Below are 21,386 nucleotides of genomic sequence, written 5' to 3'. Positions count from 1 at the left end.
TCACCTTTTACAACCAATCAGCAAATGAGACGTGGCAACTCTATCAACTTTGATTAATTGTATTTTTACTCCATGAAAGTTGTAATAAGTTCTAATTGCACATTAGTCATTTTACCTTCATATAAATAGAAACTTAGAATTTTAGAATTCAACATAGTTTTAGATAGAAAAATTCAAAGAAAACGCTCTAAGCGCTTAGTGTTAGTTTACAGCTTTTTATATTTGAACATTTTTTTGCTAAGATGCAGCTAAATATTTGAATATTTTTTTCACATACATTAATATTTTTTTAATCAGTTTTTTATTTTTTAATTAGAAAGGTGAAAACATTTTCTAAAAACACATTCTATGAAACTGTTTCGCTTTTCAATTTTTTAATTGATAATCAAATTTTAAACATTTTAAAAATTAAAAAAATTACTTTCAAAATTTTTTTAAATAGTTTTTTTATTAAAAATTTTAGACTCCGATCCCAATCTGGACCTTGAGACCTAACTGCCTCGGCCCTAATCCTAGTAACGGATCATGACGGGATAAGTTGGAAAATATCTCCTCTTTGTATTCATGAATAAAAAATATCCTCATATTATTTTTTTATTAAAATCAACCTACTTTTTTTCTTAAGTAGATTGTCTAATATACCCTCACTCTCTACTTAAGGCTAGCATATAATTTACATAAACTAAAGGGTCTAATGGAGACATCATCCATAAAAATAGATATATCTAAAAAAATATAAAAATAGTGGTAAAAATTAAAACAAGTAAAGTAAAGTGGATATACAATGTAATTTTCTCGACCACGGCCTCGATCCCAAACCCAAGCCTAGACTTGACTTAAATAAAATCAAAAAATAAAAATACAAATAAAAATTATAGAACACTTTTATTTTTTATTTTTAAAATTAAAAAACGATCATATAACAACACATTTTTATTTTTAAAAACAAAATTTTAAAAATATAAATTTTATTTTTATGTTTGTGATTAAAAAATTAAAAAAAAAATGTTACTAAACTACTCCAAAATTATTTTAAATGTTTTTTTTTGTTGAAAGCAGTTAAATATTTTTATATAATTAATCTCAATCACATGAATAAAAGTAATATAATGTTTCAAGAAAAAAATAAATAAAAGTAATATAATACTGTATTGACTTACAAATATAAAAGGAAAAAAAAAACAGAAAAATACAAAAAAGGAAAAAAAATTACAAAAATACTTTGGGCCGGCCCATTAAACATTTATACAGTCCACATACAAATATTTACAAAAATACCACATTCACTAAGCCTTCAGCTGTACAGAGCGAACCATGAAGGTGAAAATACCGCGATCGTTTCAAAACCGCAAAACAACCAAAATGAAACCAAAACGATAAAAATACAACTATTAATTCTGGCGAAATCAACTGGAAAAGAAGACCTGCAATGATCTAAACAGAAAATGACGAAAAAAAAAATCAGAAAAACTGTGAAGAAACTGAAATTACACATTTGTTTTCTATTTTATTCGATCAAAATAACTCCCCCTAATATCGAAATCTATATTCATGAAATGTAGATCTGTAACAAACAGATCTTGAGCTCCCACCAAATCCAAAACAATGTATGATGTGAAAAATTTAAAAAAAAAACCTCATGAATAATACATCTACGTTATATACAGTTGCATTTTGATTGATTACTGGTTTCCAATATATATATATATTTTTTTTAGAAACACAATAAGAAGAGTAAATTCGAATTAAGGTACAACCAGTTACGTATAAGTCAGTTTATTTTTTATTTTGGTTGCCTTATAGTTGCATTATTTTATGTTAGTTTATATATTATGCAGGAATTTAATTTGACGGGGTCTAAGAAATAGTAGTTATATATAGTAAGTTTTGTGCAAAATAGTTGCATATTAGTTTTATAATGAAATAACATATGCAAGTAGCAAAACTATAATAAAACTACAAAACAACTGTATACAAACTAAAATACAGGAAAAACTCTTTGAACATCAACATCCATGATAAATCTCATTGTTACCCATTGATGATATAAAAATGGACAGGAAACAACTAGACAGAAAACATATTAAAAAAAAAATACATACAGAAGGTGTTTACACTATTAAAAAACTATGAAAAAACTATTACAAAATAAGAAATAATCAAATGAAGAAACTGAAATGAAAAACAATAAAACATCTCGAAAAACAAAAACAGAAAAAAAAAACAAAATAAAATAGAAATTAAGACTAAACAAACAAAAATGAAAAACTCATAAAAAGAACAAATAAATTAAACTAAAAAAATAGAAGCCCTAAAAAACCAAACAAAATTAAAAGAAATGTTAAAATGAAAAACCTAAAATAGTAAAATCGATAAACACAAAACACACTAATGTCAAATACGAAAAAAATTTCAAAAAGGGGAGAAACGAAAAAGAAACCGAAAACAAACCTGAGATCAAAGACCAGCTCCATCTTAATCATTTTTTGAGCATTATCTTGATGATTTTTTTCCTGAGCAGCAACTTTTGATTTTTTTTAGGAGGAGCTTGCTCACGTTTCGACAGTTAAGAAGCAAAATCGGTGTTATCGTCTTATTCCTATTAGCTACAGATTTCAACCCCATTTTAGAACTTTTCTTTGGCAAAGGGGAGGAGAAGAGTTCAACTATGGAGGTTTTATTTAAAAAAAAAAGAAAAAATTGAAAAGAAATTGAAAATAATAAAAAAAAAAGGAAGAAGAGAAAAAGATAAGTGAATGATGTAAGGTGTGATTGATATAAGTCATCAATCAATGACGTGGCTGCATGCATGGAATTGGTGTGTAAGTAGTATAATTGTAATAAAAGAAAGAGGAAAGGTAAAAATGATGATGTAAGCGTGTAGGGGTTTTTTTGTAATAAATTGAGTAAATTGGATTTTTGATGTAAAAATTTCAATATAAAATTAGATTTAATTTAGTTACAAATTAGGTGGTCTTCTAAAATACGTAAAGTTTACCCAAATTTTCGTTGGGACACACATGTGAGTTAATGTTATGGCCATGGAGTCTCCGGAATTTTGCTCCGACTCTCAAAATGGTGAATCTGCGTTTTCAGATGTTCCCTTAGCTCCTGAACCCCTAGTCTATGCCGTAAGAATCTTCTACTTCGATTTTATCAAATCCCTTCTACTTTCAACTTATAATCCTCATTTCAAGTTTCAACTATATATACAGGTTATGGCTGCTTGCAGACAAGACCCAAGTCCATTAAAGCTCAATCTGGGTATTGGAGTTTATAGAACTGAGGTGTGTTCTTAATCTTATATTTTTTTTCACAACTAGTAGAATAGAAGTAAAGCTAGCTCTACTGCTTTGATCATGCACAAATTCAATTCAATTAATAGAAATGAACTCATCTAATCTAATACCATTTTCTATTTTGTTGTTGTTGTTGTTGCAATACACAATCTATATCATGAACTCTGCTTATTCAAAGTAATAGAAAGAAAAAAAAAACCTGAATGTGGTTTGATTCTTGTGGCACAATAGGAGGGAAAACCCTTTGTTTTGAATGTAGTTAGACGAGCAGAGGAGCTTCTAGTCAATGACCTGTACGTTTTCTTTTAGACATTTTATTTTATTTTGTTTTGTTTTGTTTCAAGTTGCAATATGATTTTGTATGAACACTGGTGTAGGTCCAGGGATAAGGAATATCTTCCTATAACTGGAATACCAGAATTCAATGAATTGAGCTCTAAACTAATTTTGGGTGTCGAGAGGTATAAAAGTCCTAAGCTACCTTCTTTTTCATTTTTCTTTTTGTTGGTCAGATAAGTATACTTAAGAATACACATTTCCAACTGAATAGTTTTCTCTGAATCAGAAAGTTTAATGGTTTTCTTCTTCTGTTATATATTTCACTTGTCTGGAAGTAGCCCAGCTATCAAAGAAAACAGAGTGACCACTGTCCAGTGTGTAGCTGGTTGTGGCTCCCTTAGAGTTGGAGCTGAGTTCTTGGCTAAGCATTACCATCAAGTACTGTACATACTTTAAATTTTCATTTTTTTGCGTTCATTTTGGTTGGTACCAATGCAGCATTCATGGTTTTCATTGTCATTTCCTATGCAGAAGTCAGTATATATACCTGAGCCTACGTATTCCAACCACCCAAATTTTTTCTCTTCAGTTGGTCTAGTTGTGAAGACGTATCGATACTACGACCTAGCAACGCATGGGCTGGACCTTCAAGGTCTGGAGTATTGTCTATATATTTGAGGCTACTTTGTTTTTTTTTTTTTGGATGAATTTGTTCACCACTTCTGATGAGGCTACTTAAATGATCCACAAGGCTAAGTTTGACTGAGAGTTGAACTCATTGTCTTGGCTCTGGATACAGGTTTGTTGGAAGACCTCTCTTCTGCACCTGCTGGATCTATTGTGCTTCTCCAAGCATGTGGTCATAATCCAACTGGTGTTGATCCTACAATTCAGGAGTGGGAACAAATACGTCAGTTGATAAGATCTAATGGGCTCTTACCATTTTTCGATTCTGCTTATCAGGTAGACTACAATTCATTTAAATTTAGAACATTTCAAGGAGAGTATCGCCTTTGGTACTCGAACATTGGGTCAAGGAATTTTTCTCTACCAAGAACAAGGTACAAAGCTTTTGATATTATTATTATTTTTCTTTATTAACCTTTGTCTCCTGAGCTATCTTAGGGTTTAGTTAGTGGAAACTTGGATGCTGATGCACAATCTGTACGATTATTTGTTGCTGATGGTGGTGAGAGCCTTATAGCTCAGTCCTATTCAAAGAATATAGGACTATATGGGGAACGTGTTGGTGCACTTATCATTGTAAGGACCGAAATTATTGTCATTTTAATACAACATTTATATATTTTTGAGGACATGTCATTCTTATTTTAGCACTGCATAAGTTTATACTTGCTCATTTCTAAACTCTTTTCCAAATTACTTCAATGGCTTTATCGTTTGGAATGTTTGACGGGAACTTCCTTTTGGTAGGTTTGCAAGACAGCTGAAGTGGCTATCAATGTTGAGAGCCAGTTGAAACTTGTGATAAGACCCATGTATTCTAACCCACCTATTCACGGAGCTTCCATAGTGACTGCTATCCTCAAGGACAGGTATTTTTTTGATGCAAACTCATTTTGTTTCTTCCTTGTATCACTAATCTGAATTAGGAAATTGAGTTATTTTTAATAATGATCTGCTTTGACATGCATAGAGCAGGCCAACAAGAGCAACAATAATAAATTAGTTAGAATTTCATTTCCTTATCTAACATTAGGTTTGTGTATTTTTGGTAAAGAAGATTTTATGAAAGAAAGGCCATTTCCTGGTCTGAAATGCATGACTTTCTGGTAGCTCTTCACACATGAGAAAACTTCTTGGTGAAAATCCAAATTGGATATTAATTAGCAGACTTGTTTTTGTGTGCGTGCGTTTGTCTTCACTGACTGACTTTTCTGAAAGCTGTCCTTGAAAATCAATGGATGCTTAAATGCAGGGAGATGTATAATGAGTGGACTAGCGAGTTGAAGAAAATGAAGGAACGCCTTGTCAATATTCGACAAAAACTTGTTAATAGTTTACATGATAAAGGCAAGTCAGTCAACCTTGGTTTTCTAATTTTTATTATCCTTAGTAAATAATATCAAATAAGAGTTGGGTATGGGGAATGGGGAGGCAACATGCGCAGGCAAAGTTTGATGTTTATCTAGAAATTAGGTAATCATGCACTCTTACATTCATATGTTTGTATATGCACTCTGAAATTTCAACTTGGTAGAAAATCATTTCCAGAGTCCAAACTTGGTTCAAATTTCATGTCAGAAACATCTTGTCTTAAATTTCACAGGTACACCTGGTGATTGGAGTCACATAATGAGGCAGGTGGGAATGTACTCTCTCTCAGGATTAAACCAAGATCAAATTGCCTTCATGACTAAAGAATACCACATCTACATGTCATCTGATGGGTAATAATAAATAACATTGTATTATTTTGTAAAAGTAGCATGGTCAGTTAGGGAAAACCAATAAACAAAACCTTTTTTGCTTTTTATGTATGAGTCAAATTAGCAGGTTCTAAGGCTAGTGTGGCTGACATATATGACTTGCTCTAATTGTAATTAGGCCTCCCGCTAATTTTACATACACACTCTTTTGTCTTTACTAAATTTGAATAATATTTCATATATTTGATTATAAATACTCTTTGTGTTCTTTCATTTACATTGGGCAGGAGAATTAGCATGGCTGGTTTGAGCTCAAAGACAGTGCCTCATTTGGTCGAAGCAATTCATGCTGCTGTTACTCGTGCAATCTAAATTATATTTGGATTCTCTTGTAAAAGTCATTCCACGGTTTAAAATTCAACAAATAAAGGAACAGAATAAAACTTAATTATTATTTTTTTTCCCTTTTTCATTACCTCCCGTCAAACATCAAACGCACCCACCCTTAAATTTAATTCTCTATTTTGACTAATTATGCTATCATATTTTATTTACATGTGATCAAGGCCGGCCCTGAAATTTAGTAGGCCATAGGGAAAAAAAATATTTTTAGGCCCTCATTTAGAAAAAAATGTGACATACAAAGAAAGTGATTACAGAGGGAGACAAATTAGGAACAAGTATTTATGCTTCCTAGCCATGCAAGGCATTTGTAGCAATCAAATGTGCCTCACAATTCGACGTTTTAGGATTGAATACAATGTTCTCATCACATTCATAGCTTCCTCACGAATCTCAGCTACCACCTCACCACTATGAGGAAATTAGATTCTATATATATTTTTTTAATTTTATTTTCCCTTTTAAAGTCTATCATTTCTATTTTTTTTTTTTTTAAATATCGTACTCTTTTCACTTTTTCTATTTTTATTTTCTCTAAATAACTTGAGAGATTTTTGAGCTCTTCTTATTAACTATTTTCTACTACAATTACATTTGCATGCATGCATAGTTAGACTTCTAACTTTATGAATGAAATAAGAAAATATCATGTTTACTACATCATCTATGTTAGTCTTAACAATCATAAAAAAAATTAATGAAAAATAATTATGTAATTCATTTATATTTTTTCATTGCTATTCTTCAAGTTGATTAATTAATTAATATCTTTTGTCATAACATCCATGTTCGCCATCTTAATAATTATGTACATAAATTTATTTTAGATAAACAATGTATTTTAAATTAGGTAAACAACATACTTTATTAGGTAAATAACATGTTTTAATTTAGGTAAACGACATGCAATATTAAGTAAACAGCGTGCCCTAAAATAAGGTAAACAACATGTCTAAATAAGTTAAACGATATGTCTTAAATAAGGTAAACAACATGTCTTAAATAGTGTAAACAAAATTACTACCATATAATAAGGTAAACATTATGCTTTATTAGGTAAACAACATGCATTTGTAAACAACATGCATTAATTTAGGTAAACGACATGCAATATTAGGTAAACGTACTTTAAAATAAGGTAAACAACGTGCCTAAAATACGGTAAACATGTCTTAAATAAGGCAACAAAAATTACTATCCTAAAATAAAGTAAATTACACGCCTTATTAATATTAAGTAAATAACATGCCTAAAATACGGTAAATAACATGTTTTATTAAGTAAACAATATCTTATGAGAATATATTGAGCAGTTGAATTATAAAACAATGTATATTTCAATTAAATTTATTTTGCATCTATTTTTGTGAATGTATAATAGAAAAAGATAATTATCAATATATCTCATATAAGATTGGGAATTTTTTATAAATATGGAATTTCTTAAAACCATTTTGAAAAATATGGACATTTATTAAAAAAACTTAAAATCTGGAAAAAAAAAATAAAAAACTTAAAAAATGGAAAAAATAGAATACCTATAAAAGGATATTTCCATTTATAAAATTCCCACCCTAAATATCCAAATTCACCAATTCTTGTAACTCTGAAAGTCTGTTACGATTCATTTTGCACTCTGTTACGATTTCTTCCCTTCTCCTGTGATTTCTCTCTGAAATTCTTGGTGCTTTTGTCTCTGTGCAACTCATATGGTTGATCTTAGGTTTCTTAATATATGAAGGTCAATGGAATTCTCATGTTCGGCATAGCAGCTCAAGGGAATTCTCAAGTTTCTTGCGATTCTCATCTGACTTCTTTCCTTCTCCTCTAGTGTGATTATCATTCTTCATCTTATTGTTCATGATCCTACAGCCGCCGATGACGAAAATCAATAAAATCTGAAGTCAAAATAGACAAAGGTAACAAACTATTGAATTTGATTACATTCTTGATGTAGTTAACATATTATTTAGGAAAAATGATAAGGAATTTTCATTTTAGGTTTTTATTTTGGTTCTCATAGTAATGTGTTGTGCTGTGATTGTAATTTTTAACAAAAGAACTCTCATATCTTGAAAAAAATCACCTGCTAGTTCAATCTTAGGGTTTTTTATTGCCTCTGAATGTAACCTGGAACTTTAAATTTGAATATGGTTGTGTTTGTTGTGTTGTGGCTGCAATTAATAGCAGAAAAATACCATGCCTTGAAAAAAGTCACATGCTAGTTCAATCTTAGGGTTTTTTATAGCCTCTGAATGTAACCTGGAACTTTAAATTTGAATATGGTTGTGTTTGTTGTGGTGTGGCTGCAATTTATAGCAAAAAAATACCATGCCTTGAAAAAAGTCACCTGCTAGTTCAATCTTAGGGTTTTTTATTGCCTCTGAATGTAACCTGGAACTTTAAATTTGAATATGGTTGTGTTTGTTGTGTTGTGGGTGCAATTTATAGCAAAAAAATACCATGCCTTGAAAAAAGTCACTGTTAGTTCAATCTTAGAATTTTTTATTGCCTCTGAATGTAACCTGGAACTTTAAATTTGAATATAGTTGTGTTTGTTGTGTTGTGGGTGCAATTTATAGCAAAAAAAATACCATGCCTTGAAAAAAGTCACCTGCTAGTTCAATCTTAAGGTTTTTTATTGCCTCTGAATGTAACCTGGAACTTTAAATTTGAATATGGTTGTGTTTATTATTGTGTTGTGGGTGCAATTTATAGCAAAAAAATACCATGCCTTGAAAAAGGTCACCTGCTAGTTCAATCTTAAGGTTTTTTATTGCCTCTGAATGTAACCTGGAACATTAAATTTGAATATGGTTGTGTTTATTATTGTGTTGTGGGTGCAATTTATAGCAAAAAAATACCATGCCTTGAAAAAAGTCACCTGCTAGTTCAATCTTAGGATTTTTTATTGCCTCTGAATGTAACCTGGAACTTTAAATTTGAATATGGTTGTGTTTGTTGTGTTGTGGGTGCAATTTATAGCAAAAAAATACCATGCCTTGAAAAAAGTCACCTGCTAGTTCAATCTTAGGGTTTTTTATTGCCTCTGAATGTAACCTGGAACTTTAAATTTGAATATAGTTGTATTTGTTGTGTTGTGGGTGCAATTTATAGCAAAAAAATACCATGCCTTGAAAAAAGTCACCTGCTAGTTCAATCTTAGGGTTTTTTATTGCCTCTGAATGTAACCTGGAACTTTAAATTTGAATATGGTTGTGTTTGTTGTGTTGTGGCTGCAATTCATAGCAGAAAAATACCATGCCTTGAAAAAAGTCACCTGCTAGTTCAATCTTAGGGTTTTTTATTGCCTCTGAATGTAACCTGGAACTTTAAATTTGAATATGGTTGTGTTCGTTGTGTTGTGGGTACAATTTGAATATGATTGTGTTTCTTATACCACAAATCTGTATAAATGATTTTTATTTTTTCTTTTTACTTCAGGAAGTGACCTGATACTTGTAATTTTCTTGGAGAATGAATTTTGTTAAAGCATTAATTCATTATGGAGGAGAGTGGAATGAAAGTAACTGCTACTCAAATTACAAAGTGGCTGGTGTACATATTCCAGAGAATTGTTCATTATTTGATCTTGGAAATTTGATCAAAAATGAAATAAACACTACTTGGGACAATGTTGAGATCTCATACCAAGTAACTAAAAGTGAGCCACCGATAAAGATGTTGACTAACAACTCGGTGCTTTTTTACATAGACTTGAAGAAGAGTTGCAATTCTATACTTGAGTTACCATTGTGCATAGAAGAATGTTATTATACTTCATTCCAAAATACGGTAACAATTAAACATATATAATTTTGAAATAATGTTATATGTTAATTAAAAGAATAACTTTAGTTTTTGTGACAGGTTACTAATCATGAATTGATCCAAACACATTACCAACATTCAGAAAAAAATCAAGCTGCAATACACAACATGGGGATTGGTTCCTTGGTACTACAAGCAAGAACAATAATTGAAAGTGAGATATTTGAAGATGGTACCTCAAGTAACCATAATTCCAGAAGACTTGCTGATTATACTAATGAAGTTGCTGACTTCATCATTGAAGAAACTACAAGAAACAAAAGAAAAAGGGAAGAAGATAAGACAATCATTGAAACTCACAAGTTGCAAACATTAGTAGAAGGACAATCATGAGTTTTGTTCTGCTTACTACAAAACTGAAACAATGAAAGCAACTTATGCAGAAACAGTTTATCCTTTGCCACATGAGGATGAATGGAGTCTACCAGAAGAATTGGACATACTTGTCCTACCTCCAAAAGGAAAAATTCCTCCCGGTAGACCAAGGAGGAGAAGGATAAGAGCACGGGGAGAGCCAAGAGTGGTTATGAAGTGTGGACGATGTGGCAAATCAGGTCATAATAGAAAAACGTGCAGAAACCCACCTATGGAGAAGCCACACAAGCCAAGAGAATGATTCATTTACTTTTACTTAAGGATGTTGCTCGTTATATTCATTCATAAAAAAGGAACAAGTTACTATGGACATCATACTACATAAGGTTGTAATGATTTGTTACATTCTTTACCTTGGGAAAACATTAGTTCTTTTGCTTAAATGAATATTGATCAAACTTTGAATACTTTTTTTTAAAAACAAAATAATAAAAAAAATGAAGAAGAAAAAAGTAACCTAGTGTGTTTGTCATGCTTTACAAAGTAACCTAACTACATAAGAAAGTAACCTAATATCAGTATTTTGAAATTCAATTAAGAAAATTAATTAACCTGGTACCATTAAAATTTCAATTTATACAGATTTGTTTTTGTTTCAAGTATAATTTTAATTTTTTTACTTATAAAATTTGATGTCTTGATTTAATAAAAAAAAGTAACTTAGTATGTCTATTATGATTTATAAAGTAACCTGGTACATAATACAGCTCATCATTACTAAATCCAATTTTTATTACTGAAACAAGAATTAGAAGACACCTATTCATTGAAAAAGATTAGGAAAAAAGAATAACCAGGTGTGTTTGTCATGCTTTACAAAGTAACCTAACAATATAAGAAAGTAACCGGGTGTGTTTGAAACAAAGTATGAAATCTCAAAGAGCCTGCCTGAGACATTAAGAATAAGAACTCAATTTATGTTCACACAAAAAATATAAAACTACTACATCTTTTTCTTCTCGGGTTTTTCAGGTGCGTCTTGAACAACCTTCCTTTTCTTCTTCTCAAGTTTTCTAGGTGCCTCTTCAACATCCTTCTTTTTCTTCTTCTCGCCTTTTTCAGTGCCTCTCGCATCGCCTTCTTCTTTTCCTTCTCGGGCTTTTCAGGTTCCTCTACATCAGTCTTCTTCTTCGTTTTCTCAGGCTTTTCAGGTTCCTCTACATCAGTCTTGTACCCATCCTCTTGCTTCTTTTTAGCATGATGGTAAAGACAAACAACAAGGTCATCACGATAATTGGCAATGTTGAGTTTAGGAGATATGCCATTTATGGTGTCATGAATTATGTGATCAGCAAAAGCAATCACAAATGCACCACAGTCACTGCAGATAAGTAGCTAAGATGAATTAATATTAAATTTCAATATAAAAGATCATTGAAAATAAATCATGAATAAACTGATATTAAATAAAAGAGCATGGAAAATAAGTAGCTTGGTACTTTAAGAGAATAATTAGAAAAAACCTTGTTCCATTTAGATGTTTCACCAATGCACTTTCTTTTCACACCACGAGTAGAAGAAGGGGATTGCGTATTTTTAGATGTTTTCTTCGGAGATTCAAAATCAGATGAAGACATTCTCTAAATATGATTAATGACCTGAAAAATAAAGAAGACACAATAAAGAGCTTAGTTTAAGGGAAAAATGATTGCTTAGCAAAGGTCTGGAATCAATATTTGCACCTTTACCATAAAGATATATACTGAGCTTGCTGAATGACACATGAATTCCTCTACTTGTTTTTAGGAAAAAAGAAATATAGCATAAAAAGAATGCAAAAACCAATCAATATAAAACTACTGTAGAGAAAATTATTAGTTATATCCTACCGTCTTTATAGGCTCTTCTGGGCGCCCTGTGGCACAATCAATAACAGTGTGAATGCCAACCAACGTTACAGGAATTATCTCTGGTTTGCTAAGATCTGCCTGCTCCAAAAATACTTCGCAGTGAGTAATTCAACTTCAGGTTACCAAAAATGCTACACAAATTTATCATGTGTATAGGAGCTCAAAGAATAGATAAGCACACCATATTGTAGATAGATACATACCCTTTCATCAGCAATAACAAAAATTTTCCCAACTTCATCAGCAGCTACAGAATAAACATCTGAAAGAAACCTAGTGACGGATCTAGCAGACAAGAATCCTCTTGCAAAGGTGGGATCTCGGGTCAATTGTAGTGTTACCCAACCCTGAAATAGAAACATTCAGATTAAAAGGTATAATCAAATGCTAATTGCATGACTTGGAAAATCACAACCATACATGTTGGTTACCCAACAAAGGGAAGGTTACATAATAAAAATGTTTTCGCGATTAAATGATTGATAAGTGTGCTCTACAAGCTATAAACTAAATCCTGTACACTTATATTGAAAGTTAAACTCAGAGAAGCTTTAAATTTATCATGGTTATGAAATGTTAGGTACAAAATACAATTTAAATGCAAAGACATGAAAGTGATGGCTTGGGTCAACTTTGAGTAGAGAAGAAGGGATATTCAATGCAGAAGCATATTATTTTTCTTGGGGTCTTTTAAAACATTTTATCAAACACTTGCAGAGCATTGAGTAATAGTTGAACAGTTCCATGAAAAGTAGAAGCAAGAAAACTAACCAGAGGAGAGGGCAGAGGTAGCTGTCCGAAGAAAAGGGGTCAGAGGACGCAGAGGGACGACGGGACCTCACGATGTTTTATAGGCTCCTGTTTTCGCTTCGACGGCGTAAATCGATGCCTCCTCTTCAGGTAAGATGGAACAATGGTGAAGAGAAATGGTGGAGGAGAAGACAAAGAGGTAAGAGAGAAAACAATGGTGAAGATGGAACAATGGTGAAGAGAAGACAGAGAGGTGAAGAAAAACAATAGTGGTGGAGAAGACAAAGAGGTAAGAGAGAAAATGATTTTCTGGAAAATATAAAAAAAAAAGTTAAAAATATGGAAAAGAAAACCCACATAATAATTTAAAATAGAAAAATACCATAATTTACCTAAAATTAAAATTTATCCATATTTATCTAAACATTTAATAAAAATCCATACTACAGGTAATTTCTACTATTAGATTATGTTTTGGTCCATTTTCTTTTTCGGGCTTTTATTACCCAGGGCCTGTTTATATATATTTTTATATATAGGGAGTTAATATAATAAGTATTGTAGTTTATAGGGGTAAGTTGAAAAATACTACTTTTATTAATCAATTGATCAAATTTACCTCTAATTTTATATTTAATTGAAACATACCTCTTTTTATATGTATTGTACCCAAAATACTCTTACATAAGAGAGTCAGACGAAGAGTATCTTGAAGTGATAAGGGTAAATTTGGTACAATATTTGAAAAAAGAGGTAAAAATGATAGACTTTTAAAAAGTGGGTAAAAATAAAAGAGAACAATATAAAAAGAGTATAAAGTGTAATTTCCTCTCGTATTTTTACCCATTGATAAGTATAGTAATTTATAGTCATTAATTTAATTAAATGGCTCAAATTAATTCTTGAAAACTTAAACATAAATAATAAATTTTTTTATAATTAATTTTAAATATTATTAATTAACTCTAACTAATAAAACTTCACACCTAACTTTAAACCTATAGTTTTCTTACTTACATATGACTATTTATAATTTTCAATTAATTACTTTTTAATTTAGAATTTATATATTTATTTTTAATTAATTTTACTTTCTACTTAATACACTAATTGTAGCTAGAAAAATATAAAATATTTAAGTTATTTAATCCTACAATAATTAATAAAATTAATAATATAATTATGGTATAAATGGTAAAATTACCTTATATCATGTACAATAACATGAGTTCAATTCTTTCAAAATACATGATTTTTTTTTTTTTAATTTAAGCTTTTAAATTAATTTAATAATTTAAAATTTTTATTTTTTTCTAAACAATAAAATAAATTTCTTTAATATTTACTAATTTGGAACAATTCTTATACTATAAAAATTGTAAAGTTTATAATTATTATGGTAGAAAATCTTAAATTTTTATTTATTAATATATATTGATGGTTGTATTACAAAAACTATAATAGTGAACAATAAAATAACACATGCAATAATAATAATAATAATATCTCAAAAATTGAATAATAATTTTTTTTAAATAAAAAATGCATTATAAATAGTAGAAAATTTTTGCACTGAAAAAATATCTGAACGATCTCGATTTACCTTCGATCTAATCTAAATTTGATAGTCTATGACAACTTTAGATAATTATGAGGTACTTCAAACGTACTATAAATGATCGAATAGCTACCCTTGTAAATATATACATGATTTATTTTATTTTATTTATTATTAATTTCTTTTAAATTAATTTAATAATTAATTTTTTTTTAAATAATAATGTATGGAAAAATTAGGGCTGAGCATAAAATTCAAAAAACCGTTCAGACTGTTTAAATCAACCTACCGAACACTGCTAAAATCGAAACCGTTCAAACCGAAAATTGAAAAAACTGTTAACGGTTAAAATCGCCCTTAAACGGTTGATTTTTTATTTCGCAAACCGACCGAAAAAACTGAAGCTGACCGAATTTACATAAAACATAAATAAATTTATATATATACTATTTAATTTAAAAGTTTATGTATGTATATATAATGTATATAAAAGTTATATGATTATTATATTAGTATTAATGAAAAAAAATAATTTATGTGTACATATATACTCTCTCAATTCTGTTTTTCTCTCTCTTTCCCGCTCAATGATTTTTTTTTTTTTTTTTGCTTCTGTCAGTTTTCCATTCCAAAGGCAAGCTGCAAGTGAACTAAATTTATCTCTTGTCAATTGTCATCTCAATCTCAATCTCATAAATCATAATAATTGATCACATCTTACAAAATTTTAAGCATCCACTCCATAAATCAATCTCAGTGAGTATCTTTTTATTCATCATCTTTCTATATATCCTTCATATACAAAATAAATTTTTTTCTCATACATTCTCTTAATTTTAAAGATGCTAAACTACTACAGTAGAGAAAATTGGCTAGAAGAAACCAACCAAAAAATAAATTCCAACAATCTTTTTTTTTTTTTGATAATATTTACAAAAACAAAAAAAAAAATTGGTTACGGCGGTTTGAACTGACCAAACCGCGGTTTACATTGGTCGGTTCTAAAGAGTTTCCTATATTGGTCGGTCAGTTTTCGGATTACACCAACCCAGACCGAAAGTTGAAATCTGGTGTTGCCCCTGATTTTGCTCAATATACGTGGACCAACCGGACAGGGACACGTGGACCAAAAGATCTTAACATTTAAATTAATCGCTAAGTCTTGATGAAGAAAGGCATCCGGAGCCCTCTATGCTCCCGGAGGCCTAAGTAACATCAAAGCATCTCCGCGAGGTGTTAGGTTTCCCCTGAGCAGTCATCTCGCATTTAATGCCGCATGGGAGGAAACGTGTTGGGACTGCCACACGCAATAAAGTCTGACGACACAACCCCTAATCTGCACCTACGAAGCTATGATCACTTAAGTCTATTGACGGCTACACTGCGAAGAGTCACGTCAGTCAAAAGGCAATAAGGACATTCCACATAAAAACCCTACAGCACCTAGGGATTTGACCATGCATTACCCATGGTATATTCATTGGGAATACCCAACTTTATGGATAGTTACAGAAACATATGTACTATAATCCTGGGAATCACCCCACCAAAAACACTATAAATACCCCCTCAAAGCTCATTAAATGGGGTCGAGAATTTTGGGTTGCATAAGTGCAAGAAGAGTAAATACTCACCAAGAACATTCTCTGTATTTAATACACTCATAAATACACAGACTCGTGGACTAAGGCTCATTAACGCCTCAACCACGTAAAAATCCTTCTCTTAATTTCGTACAGTTCTCTAATCTTCTATTATTTTAGTGGTTGCCGAAAACCTCGGTCAACATTTTGGTGCTTTCATTGAGAGCTGAAGAAAGCTTCTATAAACACACTTTACATTACAACAATGGTGGAAACTAGAAGCACTCGTCAACCTCGCCCTCTAGAAGATGCTCAAGACCCGAATGAGGAAGACGTAGCCTCAAGAGCAACTGAGGGCTCCGAGGAAGAAGAAGGAATTCCTGATGATGATTACGAGGGAAGCCTCGATGAGTATGCCTACGATGAAGTTAGTTACTCAGAGTTGGTGCTTTTAAGACAAAAGACTATCGATCACGAAGCTGAGATTGCAGCCCAAAAGGCACAAAACCAAAAAATGCAAGAGGTAATGCTGGGCATGCAAAAAGCCATGGAGGCGGATGGCATCCACGTGCATCCCAAGGCAATGACTGCTGGACTTGGCAAGGAGCCAGAGGAATCCTCGCCTAGTACCCAACAGCAGAAGTCTAGGGAACCTAGCCCTATAAGGTATCCCGCTGAAGGGGACCAAAAGAAAAACCCTACCTCTATCCCTGGGAGAAAGAAAAAGGAGGAGGATCCGCGAAAGGTCCGCTCTGATTTCCCGAAAGGGAAAGGTCCGCAGAGGGGCAAACTCCAAAAAGGGAGTCTTGGCCCTCAGGATCGAGAGGACCGAAAAATCGTTTCCGTGCACCAGGAGCCCGGGGGTAGAGGAAGAAGAGGACAGATATGTCCTCCCGTCGATTTGAGAAATCAAATCAATGGGAATCAAGGTGACCTCCGGGATCACCTTGACCAAAAGAAGTACGGACCCGCGGTCTCCACGGGAACGTTAAATGAAGGAATCATGGCGGAACTCGCCATACTCCGAAAAAGATATCGCCCGAGTCTCCCGGAGACAAAAAGGGGACGACTCCGACTCAGGCTGTGAGGACCGGAAGCCGTGTGCTAAGCACATCCTGGAAGCAGAGCTCCCCAAGAACTTTAAGATGCCCGAAATGGCAGCTTATACCGGGAACTCCGATCCGAGCGACCACTTTTTGCGGTTTAACCGTGTCATGACGGTCATGAGAGTCAGCAATGACGCAAAATGTCTGTGCTTCCCGCTTACTCTAAGCGGGTCCGCGGAGGAATGGTTCAAGAAGCTGGAACCAGTATCCGTGGGCTGTTGGAACAAGTTACAGACCAACTTCCGGAGACAGTTTCTCGCCGCAAGAAAGGTCAACCTGGAGGTCAGTGCCTTGACTAATATCAAGCAGCTGCCCACAGAGACCTTGAAAAACTATATAAAGAGGTTCCGAGAGGAAGCCTCGAAGACCAAGAAAGTTGATGACGGGCTACACCTTGCCCTTCTCCAGGCAGGCATCCGTACAGGGACTCCATTCTGGAACGAATTACAACAGAAAGGAGCCGCAAACCTTCAAGACTTCCAGAAAAGAGTCCAAAAATACATCAACCTTGAAGAGGCCCAAATAGTGGCCTATGGAGGATACTATCCCACCGGGATAGCAGGGTATATGCCTGGAGCCCTGCCGTCGGGTACTGTCCCGACCGCGGCTCCACCGGTGAGCGGCATACAATTCTCTGCTACTCCTGGATACAGTCAGGGCCAGGCCTTGGCCCCCGCATCGTCCCATTTTAGAAATCCCTCTGGGATAAATGGACAAGCTCCCTCGCACTCCGCTCCAACCGCCAGCCTGGCAGGTCCTTCCCAGGGCTCGAGGAGTAAACGATCCTCCAAGGGCAGTACCCGGACGGAGGAGAAGCGACAAAAAAAGGGATACACTCTGCAATACACCCAGTACACGGAGTTAACATACTCCCAAGAACGTGTGTACTTTTCTACTAGGCAAAATACACACTACCGGAGACCACCTCCCTTATACAAGGATAGCTCCCGGAGGGACCCCAACAAGAGATGCGAGTACCACAATGACATTGGGCACAGCACCAATGAATGTAAAAATCTCAAGGATGAGATTGAAAACCTAATCCGATTGGGGCATCTCTATGAATGGATCAAGAATCGGCTGCCTCACCTTAATCCGGGTCAGGCGACAGGGGCTTTGCCACAGGGAACACTAGGGGGTGCAGCAGGAGTATTGGCTCCAGTTGCTCCCACCGGCGATGCCCAACATATCCCCGGTCTGCCACCCAGACCTAATGGGAGAGTGGCCATGATCTCAGGAGGACCCCACATTGGAGGAACTACCCGCAAAGAATTGAAGCGGTATGCAGGGGCCGTGAAACACAATGAGGTTTGGGAGGTTACTCAACTCCTAGCTCAAAGGCCCCGGTTGATGGATCAACCCATCACGTTCACGGAAGAAGACGCCAAGGCGGTGCGCTTCCCCCACCATGATCCGTTGGTCATCGAGACCCCCATCGCCAATAAAGTAGTGGCGAGGGTATTGATCGACAACAGAAGCTCCGTGAATCTACTCTTCAAGGAGGCCTTCACTGCAATAGGCCTGACGGACCGAGACCTCTCACCCAGTGGTTCCCAACTCACAGGGTTTAACGGAACGACGCTCATCCCGATGGGGAAAGTGAGACTTCCTGTCACCTTGTGCCCGGACACCCCCCAAAGCACATTCAAATACTGCACCTTCGTGGTGGTGGACTGCCCGACCGCTTACAACGCAATCCTCGGCCGACCGACCCTAGTAGATTTTGGCGCAGTCACGTCCATACGACATTTGTGCTTAAAGTTCCCTACCCAGGAAGCTGGAATAGGGACGGTGAGAGGAAATCAGGGGGAGGCAAGGCAATGTTACAACGTTGCAACCCACCTGCCCGTACTGATGGTCCGGGAAACCATTAAGCCAGAAATGGCTGAAAAAGATGAGTTGGATCCCCGAGTGGGGTCCGAAAAAATTGTAGAACCAATGGAGGATGTCGAGGAGATATCAGTGTGCGACCTCGACTCCACCAAAGTACTCCGGCTAGGAAAGAGCCTAGATCCGGAGGAAAAAGAAAAAAATAATAAAAACACTGAAGGGCGCCATCGACATTTTTGCATGGCGCCAAGAGGACATGACTGGCATAAGTCCCCACGTCATCACCCACGTCCTCAACGTCAACCCGGACATGCCGCCAGTCCAACAGAAGCGACGCCCCCTCGATTCAGTAAAGGCCGAAGCCTTAGAGAAAGAGGTGGATAAGCTTTTGACAAACAGCATGATCCGCGACGGGTACCACCCGGAATGGCTAGCCAATCCGGTCCTGGTGCCAAAGCCGAATGGGACTTGGCGAGTTTGTATAGATTTCACTGATCTAAACAAAGCTTGTTCGAAGGACTGCTTCTCGCTACCCAGGATCGACCAGATGGTAGATGCCACTTCCGGATTCAAACTGCTATCCTTCATGGACGCCTACGCCGGGTACAACCAAATAAAGATGCACATGGCGGACCAAGAGTGCACTAGCTTTAGGACTGATAAGGGGGTATACTGCTACCTAGTCATGCCTTTTGGACTGAAGAACGCCGGTGCGACCTACCAGAGAATGGTCAACCGGATGTTCAAAGGCCTCTTGGGGCGAAATATGGAGGTGTACGTGGACGATATGCTCGTCAAGTCTAAAGCATGCAATAGCCATGCAGACGACTTAGAAGAGTGTTTTGAAGTAGTCCGGAGATACGGAATGAAGCTCAACCCAAAGAAATGCACCTTTGGGGTCAAATCGGGAAAAATCCTGGGCTTCATCGTCAACTAAAGGGGGATTGAGGCAAACCCAGAAAAAAATCCAAGCTCTCCTGAGCATGCCATCCCCCAAGAAACATAAAGACGTACAGAGCCTGACCGGAAAGGTTGCTTCCCTGAGCCACTTTATCTCCCGGTCTACAAACAAGTGCATCCCCTTCTTCAACATATTGAAGAAGTGCCAAAAATTTGAATGGTCGGACGAGTGCGAAGAGGCATTCAAAAAGTTGAAAGAGCACATGGCACAGCCTTCGATCCTGTCAAAACCCGTTCTCGGAGAGGACCTATTCCTATATATGGTCGTCTCCGAACACGCGGTCAGCGCTGCCCTAGTCTGGGAAGAAGAGAAAACTCAGCATCCCGTGTACTACGTCAGCAAGGGCATGATAGGAGCGGAGACGCGGTATCCCATTATCGAAAAACTAGTTTTTTGCCTCCTAACGGCCTCAAGGAAGTTAAGGCCGTATTTCCAAGCACACTCGATTAAGGTACTGACCAATCACCTGCTCCGGCAAGTCCTGCAAAAGCCAGAAGCATCCGGAAGGCTCCTCAAATGGGCAATGGAGTTAAGTCAGTTCGATTTACACTACATCCCCCACATCTCCATAAAAGGGCAAGCCTTGGCGGACTTCATCACCGAATGCAATGAAGCCGAGGCAACCGCGAATGTGCCGATACCATCGATCCCCACATGGAGAGTGTTTGTGGACGGAGCCTCAAATGAAAATGGATCCGGAGCGGGGGTTGCGATGATATCCCCAACCAGACTTCGACTCCAGGCAGCCCCTACGGTTCGACTTCTCAACTTCAAACAACGAGGCCGAATATGAAGCCTTGATAGCAGGGCTGAGATTGGCGAAGGCCGTAGGGGCCAAAAGAGTAGAAGTCTACAGCGACTCCCAGCTGGTCGTAAATCAGATATCGGGAGAGTACCAAACACACGGCGAGCGAATGGCCGCATATGTAACAATAGTCCGGGAGCTGTTCCACGAGTTCACGGACTACAAAGTAGAAAGAATCCCCTGGGAAAAGAACGCTCACGTGGACTATCTGGCTAAGTTAGCTTCAGATAGTGAAATCGAAGGGCTGGGGGTGGTACCCGTGGAACGCTTGGCAGAGCCAAGCATCAAAGTAAAAGAGGCCATAATAACGGTCGGGCAAGAACCCAACTGGATGGTCCCCATCATAGAATACATAACGAAAGGTGAG

General features: G+C 35.4%; 3 protein-coding genes across 9 annotated transcripts; 2 read left to right on the top strand and 1 right to left on the bottom strand.

Moving 5' to 3' along the window:
- Window positions 1–2,972: 2,972 nt before the first annotated feature.
- On the top strand, window positions 2,973–6,500 carry LOC115697796 (aspartate aminotransferase, cytoplasmic). 4 transcript variants are annotated; one of them, XM_061106712.1, is made up of 12 exons: window positions 2,973–3,131; window positions 3,216–3,287; window positions 3,531–3,592; window positions 3,677–3,760; window positions 3,917–4,016; window positions 4,113–4,230; window positions 4,378–4,541; window positions 4,704–4,841; window positions 5,013–5,134; window positions 5,518–5,612; window positions 5,869–5,989; window positions 6,256–6,500. In XM_061106712.1, exons 1-12 carry the CDS (start codon window positions 3,036–3,038, stop codon window positions 6,338–6,340), a joined length of 1,257 nt encoding a protein of 418 aa, XP_060962695.1. In that variant the 5' UTR covers window positions 2,973–3,035; the 3' UTR covers window positions 6,341–6,500. The 4 variants fall into 4 exon arrangements, with proteins under 4 accessions (XP_060962695.1, XP_030480794.1, XP_060962694.1 ...); XM_030624934.2 differs by having other exon boundaries at window positions 4,110–4,230; XM_061106711.1 differs by having other exon boundaries at window positions 3,914–4,016.
- Window positions 6,501–9,567: 3,067 nt separating this feature from the next.
- LOC133032641 (uncharacterized) lies at window positions 9,568–10,930 on the top strand. Its single transcript, XM_061106710.1, has 2 exons — window positions 9,568–10,165; window positions 10,241–10,930. The coding sequence occupies exons 1-2, from the start codon at window positions 9,848–9,850 to the stop codon at window positions 10,532–10,534; spliced, it is 612 nt and encodes a 203-aa protein (XP_060962693.1). The 5' UTR covers window positions 9,568–9,847; the 3' UTR covers window positions 10,535–10,930.
- A 730-nt stretch (window positions 10,931–11,660) lies between these two features.
- On the bottom strand, window positions 11,661–13,671 carry LOC133028903 (DEAD-box ATP-dependent RNA helicase 3, chloroplastic-like). Of its 4 annotated transcripts, none has more exons than XR_009685066.1 (4): window positions 12,630–13,671; window positions 12,406–12,504; window positions 12,016–12,174; window positions 11,661–11,897 (listed from the first exon to the last, which is right to left on the bottom strand). XR_009685066.1 is itself a non-coding variant. In XM_061106368.1 (3 exons), the coding sequence occupies exons 1-3, from the start codon at window positions 12,786–12,788 to the stop codon at window positions 12,157–12,159; spliced, it is 276 nt and encodes a 91-aa protein (XP_060962351.1). In that variant the 5' UTR covers window positions 12,789–13,671; the 3' UTR covers window positions 11,917–12,156. The 4 variants fall into 4 exon arrangements, 1 of the variants encoding a protein (XP_060962351.1); XR_009685065.1 differs by having other exon boundaries at window positions 12,040–12,174; XR_009685067.1 differs by having other exon boundaries at window positions 12,063–12,174.
- Window positions 13,672–21,386: the final 7,715 nt, after the last annotated feature.

This window comes from Cannabis sativa, chromosome X, assembly GCF_029168945.1.
Source record: "Cannabis sativa cultivar Pink pepper isolate KNU-18-1 chromosome X, ASM2916894v1, whole genome shotgun sequence".
In the NCBI taxonomy this organism is placed as follows: Eukaryota; Viridiplantae; Streptophyta; class Magnoliopsida; order Rosales; family Cannabaceae; genus Cannabis; species Cannabis sativa.
This window is presented reverse-complemented; position numbering and strand designations above follow the sequence as displayed.